At 41.8% G+C, this 16,423-nt stretch overlaps 1 protein-coding gene across 3 annotated transcripts in view; it reads left to right on the top strand.

The window, feature by feature from the left end:
- The window catches only part of PRDM15 (PR/SET domain 15), a 77,392-nt gene extending 61,183 nt beyond the window's left edge, over positions 1–16,209 (top strand). Inside the window, exons 20-25 of one of the 3 annotated variants that reach the window (XM_089691883.1) lie at positions 2,323–2,454; positions 4,295–4,378; positions 6,871–7,043; positions 10,045–10,125; positions 10,508–10,714; positions 15,362–16,209. In XM_089691883.1, coding sequence (XP_089548009.1) covers positions 2,323–2,454; positions 4,295–4,378; positions 6,871–7,043; positions 10,045–10,125; positions 10,508–10,714; positions 15,362–15,865 — 1,181 coding nt within the window. In that variant the 3' untranslated portion in view covers positions 15,866–16,209. Of the gene's footprint in view, positions 1–2,322; positions 2,455–4,294; positions 4,379–6,867; positions 7,044–10,044; positions 10,126–10,507; positions 10,715–15,361 lie in introns of all 3 variants that reach the window. The other 2 variants (XM_089691882.1, XM_089691884.1) reach the window with 2 other exon arrangements.
- The last annotated feature ends 214 nt before the right edge of the window (positions 16,210–16,423 follow it).

Below are 16,423 nucleotides of genomic sequence, written 5' to 3'. Positions count from 1 at the left end.
ACAATGATTCATATGTGCAAATTTTTGTAAAGTCATGTTTTTTCTGTACTTTTGACATCTCTTGCAATAATTAACCACTTCCCAACCGGCCGTTGCATATAAACGGACGGACAGTGGCACTGCAGGGTCGGGTGGTCATTTATAAACCGCCTCCCCGCACCCTGCTTGTGCGCGCTCCCTGGGAGTGCGCAGCACCGCGATCCGGTGCCCGCTGTGTCCTCTGGACCTAGTGAAACACCGATTGTCGGACGGGACCTCTGTACGAGGTCCCGATCATGTGATCACTGATTGGCCAATCAGTGATCACATGCAAAGTAGTAAGCAAGATGTCACTTGTGACATTGCTTACTACGTGTGAAATCTGTGAATGATCACAGAGGTCACATGGTACAAGGCTATTCACAAAAGCCTTGTACTATGTGACAAGCTGTGACCAATCACAGCTCACTCAGTACTTCTCAATGAGTGCAAGAATGCAGACAGAGAGAAAGAGAAATGATTGCTTTTACACCTATATAGGATGTAAAAGCAATCAGTGTAAAAAAAAAAAAAAAAAAAAAAATCTTCATCACCCCCCACAAGTAGTACAGTGTCACCATGGTGACACTGCACTGCTGGGGTGACAGTATGTAAAAAAAAAAAAAAATAATATAAAAATGTAAAAAAAAATGTTTAAAAATTTTAATTTTTGGTTATAAACTAATTTTGGATATTTTTTTTTTTTTACTAAAAAGATAACGGAATAAATTTTGGCTAAGATTTATGATGAAATATTATTTATTTGCAAAATTTTATTAAAACACTTTTTTTCAAAATTTTTGGACTCTTCATTTACATAGCAAAAAAAATACAAATCCCAGTGGTGAATAAATACCACCAAAATAAAGCTTTATCTGTCTCAAAAAAATGGTAAAAAATTCATTTGGGTACAGTGTTGCATGACCGCGCAATTGTCATTCAAAGTGTGATAGCGCTAAAAGCTGAAAATTGCCCTGGACAGGAAGGGGGTAAAAGTGTCCGGACTTGAAGTGGTTAAAAAAGAGAGAAAAAGCTACCCTGTGCCTGCAGCATGCTGGAGAGCCAGACCACTACTCTCACACAGCAGGCCAACATTTCCCCTGCATGGGGTCTCTCCAATCAATAACACTCATGCTCCCTGAGCAATATTGTTGATTGGAGCTCTGTACAGGGGGAGGGTTGGACCATTTCAGATTTCAGGACTGCGTGTGTGTGTGTGTGTGTGTGTGTGTGTGTGTGTGTGTGTGTGTGTGTGTGTGTGTGTGTGAGACCAATGGTCCAGCTCTCCAATATGCTGCTGAGAGCAAAGTTTACAGTATGAAGTAACATAGTAAATTTAGAAAAAAAAATGTCTGTCTAGACATGCTGGTAGGTTCATTGGCTCCTGTCTAAATTGGCCCCAGTATGTATGAATGTCAGTTGGGGACCTTAGATTGTACACCCCTTGAGGGTTAGGGACTGATGTGAATGTACAATATATATGTAAAGTGCTGCGTAAATTGATGGCGCAATATAAGTACCTGAAATAAATAATAAATATACTCCTAGATTGTAAGCTCCCAGGATCAGGCCCTCCTATCCCTCTTGTATTGTTGCTGTATCGTCTCCCGTTATATTGTAAAGCGCTGAGCAAACTGTTGGCGCTATATAAATCCTGTATAATAATAATACTGTATATACTTGTTATGTTGCCTGGCTTCATAACAAGAAGGGGAAGGAGCATGCTGATAGGAGGAAAGAGCATTGTGACAAAGAGATGAGATTATCAATGTCAATCTCCCTTCACTGTCCAATCAAAGGCTGGGGGAAGAACAACGTGATCAGATAATTGTCTTTTGTAGTGACATAGGGGAGGGTGTGAGCAACCACAGTGCCCAAAGGAGGACACAATGTCCAACACTCAGTGATGGACAGAAGCAGTGTCCAGCAGACCAGTATTGAGTTACAAATATAAAGTTGCTTCTCTTACAGGGTCAGTTTAAAACGGAGCAGATTCTGCAGTTTTTTATGCAGTTTTGAATCATGCAGAAATGCAGGCTGTGATGTGGAGCGTACCGTGTCCTACAGTGCAGAGAACATTAATAGGGGGAAAAGGCCAGTCACATTACTTTAACAGGTCCTGTGGATGGGCTGTCTTCCTTCAAGCACTTTTTTCTCCCCTACCTTTTTTTTTTTTTTTTTTTTTTTAAAGTGATAAGCAGGCCTTACCTTATCTTTTTTTTAAATTGTCCCCTAAATGTCATCCAGTTAGAGTTTTAGGTCTACTGTAATAAGATCCCCCTTCTTTGTACCACTGATCTCCAGGAATGAAGACCAAACATGCTCTGCGGCATCACATGAAGCTACACAAGGGCATCAAAGAGTACGAGTGTGTAGAGTGTCACCGCAAGTTTGCACAGAAAGTCAACATGCTGAAGCACTACAAAAGGCACACAGGTAAGAGGAACACCAATGTATGGATCCCACGACTGCCAGGCAAAGTCATGTTATTGATGCAGACTCTCAGGTTCTCTGGTTTAAAATGGTTCTAAAGTCTTAAGGGGTTTTGTTTTTTGTTTTTTACATTGTGCATCTCCCTAAGCCCCCTCTCATACTTAACTGATCCCTGTACTGTGCATGAACTCTCTCATCTCTATCCCTCTTCACAGGGTGGATTGATAGCAGTGGTAGCCATTGGCTCCTGCTGCTGTCACTCACACTCTGTGATGGGGGAAGCCATGCCCCCGCTGTCTGTGTCTATGGAAACTGGCAGCAGAGCTCGGGAGCCAGTCCGAAAAAGTGCCCCCTTAGCAGCTTCCTATGATGGCATTGGATGAAGAGGAGGAGCCAGGAGAATCCAGGAAAACAAAGATCGGGATTGCTCTGTGCAAGACCGTTGCACAGAGCGGGTAAGTAGGACGTTTTCTATATTTTCTATATTTTTTAAAAAAAATATAAAGCTTCACAATCCCTTTACTGTAATTCAGTTGTAATGTACTATTTCACTTAAATTGGATTGCTGTAAAACATCTTGCACTTTCTGGAAATACGCTCACTGTGCCTCTCCGCTTGCAGTGGTGTGAGGAGTTCCATAGGATTTAAAGGAAACCATTTTTCTTCTGTTTAGCTGAACAAAAGCTGATCCGTGTGAAAGCAGCCTAAATGTAACTTGGTAATCCTGCCATTAACTCGCTTCCTGTACTCCTGCCATTAACTCGCTTCCTGTACTCCTGCCATTAACTCTCTTCCTGTACTCCTGCCATTAACTCTCTTCCTGTACTCCTGCCATTAACTCTCTTCCTGTACTCCTGCCATTAACTCACTTCCTGTACTAGGGTGGCAACCGTTCTGTGCAGCATTGTCACCCTAGGACAGGAAGGGTATTAGGACTACATTACACTCTGTTAGGGCTTCGTAACAACTCCCTCTCTTCTCCATAATGGGGGATGTTTTGTAGTCCATAAAGATAGCTGGGAACAGTGCTAACTTCTAAGAGGCTGAGAGTTCAGGAAGTAATCCACTCACAAGATTTCTGGTTGGATTAACTACTATATGTGTGGGGTGTTTATTTGCATTTGTCGGACAGATAACTCTACAATTTGAAAGTGTTTTATTATAACAGAGCAAAAGGGAGAAATGTTATTGTTTAGTTGACATACTTGAAGTGTTCTACAAGTTCCAAATGGTAAAGGGAGTGAGGAGGAGGAAACTAGGGCCTGGGACACCAAACGTTTTAATAAGTGTGATAGTAATCAAACTTTCTTCCAAATTTAATGCCACAATATCAGAAATACTTTATGTTCAATAAAATGTCAAAGGTCCTGCAATCGGACATATTGGGGGTGATCTACTAAAACTGGAGAATGCAAAATCTGGTGTGGCTCTGCATAGAAATCCGCTTCCAGATTTTATTGCCAAGGTGTAATTGAACAAGCTGAAGTTAGAAGCTGATTGGCTATCATGCACAGCTGCACCAGATTCTGAGTGCTCCAGGTTTAGTAAATCACCCCCACTGTATACTCTGAAAGAACTTCCGAAAACTGCAGATCATGCTGAAGGTCAGTCGCCTCTTCTGAGTAGGAGACATGGGAATCCAAGGATTGTTTTTCTGCAGCTGAACTCCCCATAGGGGACCATCTCCATCAGGGAAGGATGAGTTGATAGATACATGTTCTGAAGTGGCTGATTGACAGTTTTCGGAAACACGATCTGCCCGTTACTCTCCATGAGAGCCTTTAGTTACCCCCATGTTCGGTAAATATATTCTTGGCTCTTATGTGTTGCTTTTGTTCTAAAGGTATCAAAGACTTCATGTGTGAACTGTGCGGAAAGACATTCAGTGAGAAGAACACCATGGAGACTCACAAACTGGTACACACTGGTAAATATGGTTCTCTCCTGTTCCAATGTAGAAGTATTATATCTTGTCATTTGCATGGCATCTACTACAAATATTGCCCATTTATTAATAGTAATAACTCCTAGAGCAGATGTATTCACCTCTTCCTGTCCACCCATTACTTTATAGATGGCAGACGGAAAGCTTTGCCGATGCGGGCTAACGTACCTGTACATCAGACCACATTGGCGGCTCCTGCATTGCTCAGAGCGCTCACCCAGGAGCCCAGTGATTGGTGTGTCGCCTGGACACAGTGGACCACATTACTGCTGTCTCACCGATCACATGGTGTTTTACCATGTGATTGCTGTGACCTATCACAGCAATCACATAGTAAACACTGAAAGTGAAAGTAAAGATCACTTCACTTTTCTGCTCTCATTGTGAGAGCAGAGAGAACCAATGCAGCAGCCTGTGAGTGCACAACAGCCTGTTAGGCTGCATGTACACTCAGACAGCTGTGCCAGCCACTCCAGTGTCCCTGATCACTGCCCATTATAGTCAATAATAAACATGCAGTCAGCACCTTTCACCTGTCCCAGTTCTCACAATAACACGGCTATACACCATTCCAATGTCCTAATTACCGCCACACTCCATACAAACATACTGATCACCGCCACACTCCATACAAACATACTGATCACCACCACACTCCATATGAACATACTGATCACCGCCACACTCCATATGAACATACTGATCACCGCCACACTCCATATGAACATACTGATCACCACACTCCATATGAACGTACTGATCACCACCACACTCCATATGAACATACTGATCACCACCACACTCCATACCAGTGCCCTGATCACCGCCGCACTCCATACCAGCGTCCTGATCACCGCCGCACTCCATACCAGCGTCCTGATCACCGCCGCACTCCATACCAGCGTCCTGATCACCGCCGCACTCCATACCAGCGTCCTGATCACCGCCGCACTCCATACCAGCGTCCTGATCACCGCCGCACTCCATACCAGCGTCCTGATCACCGCCGCACTCCATACCAGCGTCCTGATCACCGCCGCACTCCATACCAGCGCCCTGATCACCGCCGCACTCCATACCAGCGCCCTGATCACCGCCGCACTCCATACCAGCGCCCTGATCACCGCCGCACTCCATACCAGCGCCCTGATCACCGCCGCACTCCATACCAGCGCCCTGATCACCGCCGCACTCCATACCAGCGCCCTGATCACTGCCATACCACATACCAGCGCCCTGGTCACCGCCGCACTCCATACCAGCGCCCTGGTCACTGCCATACCACATACCAGCGTCTGGAATATATATTTGAAAATTGATCAGTTAAGACCCTAAAATGCTGTAGTTTGTAGACTCTAAATGTACACTGTTTTGGGTTTTTCTTTCCCCAAAAATGTAGCTGTATACATTTTGGTCTAAATTTTTGACTAAAAACTATTGCTTTTGCAAAAGTTTAAAACAAAAACAAAAAAGTATGAATTTTATTTTTGCAACATTTTTGGTATTTTTTTCATTTATATAGCAAAAAATTAAAAAAAAAAACCCAGTGGTGATCAAATACCATCAAAAGAAAGCTGTCGGTCTCCCAAAAAACTCTATAATATAGTTTCATATGGGTACAGTATTGCATGACCAAGCAATTGTCATGGGGTTGTCAGAAATCGTGATGGTGCTGAAAGCTGAAAATTGGCTTGGACTTAAAGTGGTTAACCATTTCAATACCAGGCACTTATACCCGCTTCCTGCACAGGTCAATTTTCAGCTTTCAGCGCTGTAGCACTTTGTGTGAAAAAAAATTATAAAAATGTCATATGGATACAGTGTTGCATGACCGCGCAATTGTCATTCAAAGTGCGACGGCGCTGAAAGCTGAAAATTGGCCTGTGCAGGAAGCGGGTATAAGTGCCTGGTATTGAAGTGGTTAACCACTTTAAGTCCAAGCCAATTTTCAGCTTTCAGCACCATCACGATTTCTGACGAACCCATGACAATTGCTTGGTCATGCAACACTGTACCCATATGACATTTTTATAATTTTTTTTCACACAAATAGGGCTTTCTTTTGGTAGTATTCAGTTTTTTAATTTTTTTGCTAAATAAAACAAAAACACCTGAAACTTTTTGGGGTTTAGAGAAGAGTCCTATTCTTCGGGAGGTGAACTAGAGACATTTGCTTAAGTGCACTTTTTTGTGTGTTTCACATACACATTTGTTTGTACATTTAGGTGTTTTGCTTTTGAGCACCACCATGGATTAAAAAGAGAGAAAATTTTTAAATCAAGGCAAACAGATGACAATTCATTCTAGTTTAGGAGTTGAGCTGATCTTCATATTATCAGTCCTCACAACTCTAGAAACTGACACAAATATTAATATATGTAGAAAACTTAATAGCTCTACTGTTAGGGGCTGGAGTAATGATTTAACCTTGTTCTCTCTCATTTCTTTGCTGCCTCTCTCTTTTGGCACAGTAGGAAAGCAGTGGACTTGCTCGGTGTGTGATAAGAAGTATGTTACAGAATACATGCTGCAGAAACATGTCCAGCTCACTCATGACAAGGTGGAGGCTCAGAGCTGTCATCTCTGTGGAACCAAGGTCTCCACCAGAGCCTCCATGAGCCGCCACTTACGGAGGAAGCACCCGGAGGTAGGTTAAGGAAGAGTTGAAGGTCTATGGAAGAACAGACATGTCTTTCTCTCACTCTAAAGTTTGGTGAAATTTTCCTCTTCACCAGCTATAGCTTAGTGATCCGTTAAATGTCCAGATGGAGGTTATAGGCAGATCAGCTTGCAGGATGTTAATGGAATACAAATCACTGATACAACCAATATAACCTGTTGGTAACCGCACACATTGCAGCTAAGACACTGATGCATCAAGCCCTGCTTCACACTGGATCCGACTTTGAAATGCTGAGACTCCATTTGAAGTGAATGGTTCCATTGCCATAGGGTGTGACTTGTCATGCGATTTGAAACCATCAAATCGCATGACAAGTCGCACTGGTGTGAACCAGGGCTAAAGGATAAGTTCACCTTGTAACATGTTCCCACTGCACCAGCCTCTCCCCAACCTGCTGCTTCTAGTGACAGCGGATCTTCTCCCCAAACTCACTGTCACAATTTTTTTTTTTTTTTTGAAACCCAGTCATGCAGGGCTCTGCCCACCCAGTCGCATCATTCATTCACAGGGGTCTGTGAATGGGAGAACTACAAGTACCGACAGTCTTTGCTGATGTCAGTTTATATTTCTGAATGAACTACCAGGGTGCTGTTGAGCACTCTGTTAGTTTTTCGTCCTATAACTTCCTGCCCCTAAAAGGTACGAGCAGACAGCTATACGGACAGTCTGCAGGAGTCCTGCATTGCACCCGTGATCTCCTGATTGCAGCTGCAATACTTTACAGACTCCCAATAAAAAAAAAATAGGTGTACCTTTTTTTTTTTTTTTAACCTGCAAAAAGATGATAGAGATAGTGAGTATATGTATATATATATATATATATATATATACACACAGTGGGGATCGAAAGTTTGGGCACCCCAGCTAAAAATTTGTATTAATGTGCATAAAGAAGCCAAGGAAAGATGGAAAAATCTCCAAAAGGCATCAAATTACAGATTAGACATTCTTATAATATGTCAACAAAAGTTAGATTTTATTTCCATCATTTACACTTTCAAAATAACAGAAAACTAAAAAATGGCGTCTGCAAAAGTTTGGGCACCCTGCAGAACTGCCCCCTTTGCAAAGCTGAGACCTGCCAGTGTCATGGATTGTTCTCTCATCGTCTGGGAAGACCAGGTTATGTCAATCTCAAAGGTTTTAAATGCCCAGACTCATCTGACCTTGCCCCAACAATCGGCACCATGGGTTCTTCTAAGCAGTTGTCTAGAAAACTGAAACTGAAAATAGTTGACGCTCACAAAGCTGGAGAAGGCTTTAAGAAGATGGCAAAGCGTTTTCAGATGTCAATATCCTCTGTTCGGAATTTAATTAAGAAATGGCAGTCATCAGGAACAGTGGAAGTTAAAGCAAGATCTGGAAGACCAAGAAAAATATCAGACAGAACAGCTCGCAGGATTGTGAGAAAAACAATTCAAAACCCACGTTTGACTGCACGATCTCTCCAGAAAGATCTGGCAGACACTGGAGTTGTGGTACACTATTCCACTATAAAGAGATACTTGCACAAATATGGTCTTCATGGAAGAGTCCTCAAAAGAAAACCTCTTCTATGTCCTCACCACAAAAATCATCGTTTGAACTTTGCAAATGAACATATAGACAAGCCTGATGCATTTTGGAAACAAGTTCTGTGGACCGATGAGGTTAACATTGAACTTTTTGGCCGGAATGAGCAAAGGTACGTTTGGAGAAGAAGGGGCACAGAATTGAATGAAAAGAACCTCTTTCCAACTGTTAAGCATGGGGTTGGATCAATCATGCTTTGGGGTTGTGTTGCAGCCAGTGGCACAGGGAACATCTCATGAGTAGAAGGAAAAATGGATTCAATAAAATTACAGCAAATTTTGGATTATAACTTGATGCCATCTGTGAAAAAGCTGAAGTTAAAGAGAGGATGGCTTCTACAAATGGATAATGATCCTAAACACACCTCGAAATCCACGGGGGATTACATCAAGAGGCGTAAACTGAAGGTTTTGCCATAGCCTTCACAATCTCCTGACCTCAACATAATTGAAAATCTATGGATAGACCTTAAAAGAGCAGTGCGTGACAGACAGCCCAGAAGTCTCAAAGAACTGGAAGACTTTTGTAAGGAAGAATGGGCAAAGATACCTCAAACAAGAATTGAAAGACTCTTGGCTGGCTACAAAAAGCATTTACAAGCTGTGATACTTGCCAAAGGGGGTAGTACAAGATATTAACTCTGCAGGGTGCCCAAACTTTTGCAGACGCCATTTTTTTGTTTTCTGTTATTTTGAAAGTGTAAATGATGGAAATAAAATCTAACTTTTGTTGACATATTATAAGAATGTCTAATCTGTAATTTGATGCCTTTTGGAGATTTTTCCATCTTTCCTTGGCTTCTTTATGCACATTAATACAAATTTTTAGCTGGGGTGTCCAAACTTTCGATCCCCACTGTATATGTATATGTATATGTGTGTGTATGTATGTATGTGTGTGTATATATATATATATATATATATATATATATATATATATATATATATTCACTATCTCTCTCTCTATCATCTTTTTGCAGGTAACAAAAAAAAAGTGCACTTATTTTTTTTTATTGGGAGTCTGTAAAGTATTGCACCTGCAATCAGGAGATCATGGGTGCATTGCAGGACTCCTGCAGACTGTCCGTATAGCTGTCTGCTCGTACCTTTTTTAGGGGCAGTACTTCTTCCTTTCCCCCCAGCCAAATGAACATTTAACCCATTCAATGCACAGGAGACTCCACTGCATAGATAACTTTAAAAGCAACCTAGAACTGGGCTTTATAGCTCCACTCAGGGTACACACTCACCTTCCTCCATCTACACTAGCTATTAGCTGCAAGCCCAAAATACTTACCTAATGCATTTGTGAATTATCACCTCTGGGAGCACTGACCCCAGAGTAGCAGTGACGTTGTGTAAAGATTTGATAAAGTAACCCTACTCTGCGCTAGGTTATGTTTGAGCCGAATGAGGACATGAGTTTTCTACAAGAATTTCCAGGGTTTGTCGGAGCATCAGTAAGCTTTTTCCAGGTAATCAGAACCCCCAATATGGGCCATCAGATCTTACTATTCACATTTCCTTCACTGGGTGCCCGGGTGTGTTTGGGTCCAACGTACATCCAGTTAAGATGGGAAATCAATGAAATCTTGTTCAACCCACAAAATAACTTCTATGTGTTTGTTGGTGATGGGTCCACTGGGAATAATTTGGTGTTCACGGTCGCTTTCACAGGTGAATGTTTTCTGAGTGGAGATTTGGGTAAAATCAATTTTTTTTTATTTTTTTATTTTATTCCTGTAAGAGCACACTGAAGGTGTTGTGTACCTACAAGACATAAGAATACAAAATCACTAATATTTAGTAATTTACCCTATCTGTGTTGTCATTGGGATGGGTTTCTGTCTCTTGTAGCCAGTCCTGGATGGCGAAGAAGATGATGAGATCCAGTCAGATAAATCACTGCGGCTAGCCGGGACCCACATAGACCAGGATAAAGATGAAGAGGTGGAAGGAGTAACACACGAGGACTCTGAGTTCACCGAGTACAGCAGCAAGGAGGTTGAGTTCACAAGTGGAGCTGCGGAGGAGGATGGCTCTGCTGTGGAGACTCTGCAGCAGGTAAGAACTCGAGTTTGAGTGCTGATCATTGATCTCTCTACCACCATCCTGGGTGCAATAGTGGTGTGACCCTCCTGCGCTCCAAGTGTGTATTTAAAAAAACTAAAAGATAATAAATCAAATAAATATGTGTATAAATCCCAAAGGGAGCTGCTAGCATTAAATCATATACCAGTGATCAAGTAAATATAAAACATAAGAAATGCTGCGCTACATTCAAATCAAAACAAATTGTGAATGTGGGATCCCAAAATATCAAATCAAAAAATGTGACAATATTAACAATACAGGTCTATGCGTGCTTGCTGATAATACCAAAATCCAATAAATCACTCAAAAAAATGTGAAAACACAAAAAACTATATCCATATGTATGCGCATAAACCAAACATACACATAAATATAATTAAATCACTCGTGCCTATTGTGAAGTGAAAAAATAACCATATTAATAGTGCACACAAACTTATATCTCAAAGTCCAAAAAAATATAAAGTATTGTTGGTGAACAAAACAGTAAGCGGTGCTTCCAAATAATACTGTTAGTGACCACAGGTGAAAACTCGTGCAGGTTTCTGGGTATATATAGATCTACGAATCCAACCACCTTCTGGATTAGCCTCTCACCTCATCCCTTCGACCCTTGCGGATCAAAGGGCAGTAGTGGATCCCTCTCACAGATCCTCCAGGCACCAAAACACTCCAAAGACCACTTTCAGGATATACTATTCCCACTACGGCTCTTCTCCAGGAAAAGATGTAATATCAATCTCTCAGAATGAGACAGGGCATTGATGAAGTCACATGATATTGTGACGCAACGCGTCAGCTTAACGCGGTGACGTATTTCCGGCGTGGCGGCCATCTTGGTACACCTGTGCATCCAGCTGTACACCCAACAGATATATCCTCATCTGAAAGCATGAGGCTTTAGTTTGGACTGGCTGCTACGTAAGTTTTAATGTTACATGTTCCTATGGTATAATTAAATATACTACACTATGGGAGGATTCCTTTGTCTCATTCTGAGAGATTGATATTACATCTTTTCCTGGAGAAGAGCCGTAGTGGGAATAGTATATCCTGAAAGTGGTCTTTGGAGTGTTTTGGTGCCTGGAGGATCTGTGAGAGGGATCCACTACTGCTCTTTGATCCGCAAGGGTCGAAGGGATGAGGTGAGAGGCTAATCCAGAAGGTGGTTGGATTCGTAGATCTATATATACCCAGAAACCTGCACGAGTTTTCACCTGTGGTCACTAACAGTATTATTTGGAAGCACCGCTTACTGTTTTGTTCACCAACAATACTTTATATTTTTTTGGACTTTGAGATATAAGTTTGTGTGCACTATTAATATGGTTATTTTTTCACTTCACAATAGGCACGAGTGATTTAATTATATTTATGTGTATGTTTGGTTTATGCGCATACATATGGATATAGTTTTTTGTGTTTTCACATTTTTTTGAGTGATTTATTGGATTTTGGTATTATCAGCAAGCACGCATAGACCTGTATTGTTAATATTGTCACATTTTTTGATTTGATATTTTGGGATCCCACATTCACAATTTGTTTTGATTTGAATGTAGCGCAGCATTTCTTATGTTTTACACCATCCTGGGTGGCTACTACTAAAGCTGGCCATAGACAGTTTTTTTTTTGTTTTTCATACCAATTCTTTTTTATTGGACTTTAACAAAAGAAATGCAAAAGTCTATGTCAGGCATATGAGTCACCCACACAGGGGCTGAGTAACAGATAACCAAAACAGACTAAGCAATACAATTCAGTCAAAGACCTCAAGTATCAAAAGTAGTTCCATCCCAATGTCCCAGATTTCTTCTAATAGATGGAATACAGAGAAGCTAGGTGCCAAGATTCTCTCACAGGCCTCAAAGGGGAGTCTCTCCACCTGCAGCCAACTTCTAGAGATGAAAGCTATACAACCATGGTCAAAGAAGGCTAGACAGATAAAGGAAGAAGGTGTAGGAGGGGGAGAGAGAGAAGTAGGAAGGGGGTTGAGGAAATAATTTGGAGGCCCCGGAGGGGGCAATCAGGCAAGGCCCAGACATGATGGATAAAGTGATGGGAACTTGTATGAGATCCAAGGTTCCCAAATTTCGAGAATTTTTAGCATGGGAGTCAGTCGGGATACTAGACATTTTGTTTGTGGAGCAGCATACTAGTCAATCTTGTTTTAACCCCCTGAAAGGTCACCCGCTGGGTCTTCCAGGCTTGCGCTATGGTCAGTTTAGCCAAAATAGAGGTGTGTATATGGACAATTTCTGTTGTGAGGCATATACAGCCTGGGAATAGGGTAGTGTAACAAGGCCATTTTAGCATACTTTTGTGCCGGCAGATGAAGGGGGTCTGCAGTAGGCCATAGACTCTAGACCAAAACCCTACCAGCCTGGGGTAGGACCACTTTATGAGCTGAACATCTCCTCGCCGTCCATAGTTACGGAAGCATCTGTTGCTACTTCCAGGGTAGTCATGGGCAATTCGAGTAGAGACCCAATACCATCGGAGTAGAACCTTATATGCTGCCTCCAGCGTGTTTGTGTTTTGAAGGAGCATTTGGCCACCATTTTCCACGTCTTGCTCCAATCCTCCAGGTCTAAAGGGGACTGAAGGTTTTGTTCCCATTGGGATATATAAGAGAGGGGTGTTTAGGATGACCGTCCATTCAGGGATGGATTGATAGCCGAGATGAGGCAAGGGGCCCCAGGGGCATGCTGAAATGCATGTTCAAAGGTTGTCTTCCTATATGAGTAGGTAGACATGCAGTGCAGGACACCAACCCAATGTTTTAGCTGCAGGTAGTGGAAGTGCTCATTAGCTGCTCATCAGCTGGGGCGCCCGGTGTTTCCCTAATGGCATATATATATATATATATATATATATATATATATATATATATATATATATATATAATTTTTTTTTTTTTTTTTTTTTTTCATTCACGAAGGCCTGTCTGTTGCACACAGGAGTAAAAAATGAGGTGTTTCCTTTTTTTTTTTTTTTTTACTGATCTAAAATGAGATGCGTTGTTTATGGGACATTGCACACAGGTGAGTAAAGATCAGCAACACAGTGTTAAGTACAGAGCAGTAAAAAATAATTGAAAATGTTTCATTTGAGTGTATTTTTCAGTAATTTACTCGCCTAGACTCATTGCACATGAGCATCATGATTTACTGATGTTTACTCAGGAACTTGGGACGCCATGTGCAGCGGGCTATAATACTGTCAATGAAGAAGAATTTTACTTGTCTATACTCATCTATATGCTTGCACATCTTTACTTGCCTGTACTCGACATTACTCAGGTCTTTACACACAGTTTTTGGCCCCTTGCATGTGGGCGTCACAAGTTCCTGAGTAAACATTCGTAAAAGAGGCCTAATGATTTCCTCCATTCACAGAAATGAGGTTGATGAGGGAATCCCTCCCTCCATGACATTATATTCTGACAGCGGGACTCGCCACTGTAAGCATACGCTAACCAGCAGCTATAGCGAGCCCAAATCTGTTGATACAAACCCTTGGTCAGTTATGAGAATATTTTGTGTTTTTGGATGGAGATGTCTGCAGGACATAAAAGTGAACCTGGCTAATTCAATCTAGGCATGTGATGAGACCTTAGGATAGCAGAGGCCAACGTCTTAAAAAATTTTATGTTGAAACTATTAGTAGATCCATATATTGGCACTAGAATTTTTATATTCTGTTTTTGCCCCACTCCTACCTCTACAGAGGCTGCCTTTGACTTGAAAGGATCAATAGGGAGGTTTAAGATGGAAGAGAAAAAGGTTGCACTTTGCTATATAAATTTAGATGCTTAGATTATATAAAGATGTATTCCAGGTAGGGGATATTTTATATAGTTACATTGGTCAGCTTGGACCAATACAACTGTGCATATAACATACCTGGCCGATGCCCCTGGAAACTAGAAATCGCTGTATTAGACACGGCTACTCCAATGATCTTCACTAGGTACCGGGTCCCGTATGGAGTGGCTGCTCTGCTACATTCTGAATACAAGTGGTTGGCTGCTCAGCATGGGTGCCATGCTTTGCATTTTATGAATGTATGCATTCTCTTGTTGGATGAGTTGGAGAGGCAGGGTGGTGATGCCACACTCTCCACCTTGTCCAATTAGAAAATGCTTTGCATGCATTCAGAAAATGCAAAGCATGGCACCCATGCTGAGCAGCCAACCACTTGTATTCAGAATGTAGCAGAGCATTCTCTGAATGGTGCCTATGGGGAGTGACCATCCTTCTGTGTTCACAATAAAGCAGGCCAGCCGCTAAGCACGAGACCCTGAAGCAAGTGAAGATCATTGGCGTAGTTGTCTGTACTTCAGTGATTTGCTGCTTCCAGGGGAAACCACCAGGTATAGTATATACATAGTTACATTGGTCCAAAAGGGAGTTATTTATTTTCATCAATATAAATGGAAAAAAAAATATATATATATATATATATATATATATATATATATATATATATATATATATATATATATATATATATAAATTTTTTTTTTTTTTTCTTTTTCATTTCCTTTTTAAAAATATTTAGAAAATTCAGTAAAATAAATTTTTGACTCTCCTGTTCATTTTGTTCTCCTTGCAGGTTGTGGTGACGATTAGTGACGGAAACGTCCCCACCCCATCTTGCACTGTGGGACTGACCAATATAACAGTGACTCCTATCACCACCACCGCGGGTGCACAGTTTGCCAGCTTGCAGCCTGTGGCCGTGGGTCACCTGACTGGCTCTGACCGCCAGCTCCAACTGGACAGCTCCATCCTCACTGTGACATTCGATGCTGTGAGCGGCAGCGCCGTGCTCCACAACCGGCCAGCTGAGCTGGCCATCACTGCGTCTCAGGAGGCCCCTGGCTCGCACCCCGTAGCACACTTCATTAACCTCACCACCTTTGTGAACTCCATAGCTCCCCTCGGGGGTCAAATTGCCACAGAGGGACCTCTGACATGGAGGGCAGTAACTGTGGGTGAAACGCCGCCCTCTACAGAGGAGGACACGCCCACAGAACAAACAGAGCAGGACCCTTCCCCGACACAAGTTGGCCAAACGGGCGAAGCCGATCCCCAGGAGCCAATGTACAGTTACTAAGCTGTGAACTGGTTGCTGACTAAGCTATGAACTTATAGAACGGTTGTTAGACCTATTTAAATTATTTGGACTTTTTATTTTATTTTTTTTTTTATGTTGAAATGTGTTACTGTATTGAGACGAGGAGATGGAAGAATTGTTTCTCAACAGTATTAAATGAATATGAAGGACTGGTAGAAATGATTCATCTGACCTGGTCCAAAACTGGAGTAAGAGGCTGACAATTGTGGAGCCATTTTATTCCGCTATGATATTGTAGGCTATGTGTTCATTTGCCAAATAATGTAGCCGAAGACTGGAGATCCATTGTGAATAAATTCTTTGCCGCAGATGGTTGACATGAAGGCATTTTAGTTTTATTGTTCTGTCCCACTAAATCTAATCATTTACTGTCTCTTCAAGACTCTGTTCACAAAGGCATTCTGAAGAGCAATACATGCAGCAAGCCCGATTAAAAGGCTTTAGGCAGCTTTCGTGTAACCCTTAAAATGACCCGATCACTAGAGGGGGGAAAAAGCAATTCATAGAGAAAATGATACTTACCTGCCCTGCCACCCA

This window comes from Staurois parvus, unplaced genomic scaffold, assembly GCF_062004578.1.
Source record: "Staurois parvus isolate SC_StPar_1 unplaced genomic scaffold, SC_StPar_1.0 ptg000574l, whole genome shotgun sequence".
Classification (NCBI taxonomy): domain Eukaryota; kingdom Metazoa; phylum Chordata; class Amphibia; order Anura; family Ranidae; genus Staurois; species Staurois parvus.
The sequence above is the reverse complement of the archived record's forward strand: the minus strand, read 5'-3'. Positions and strand labels throughout refer to the sequence as shown.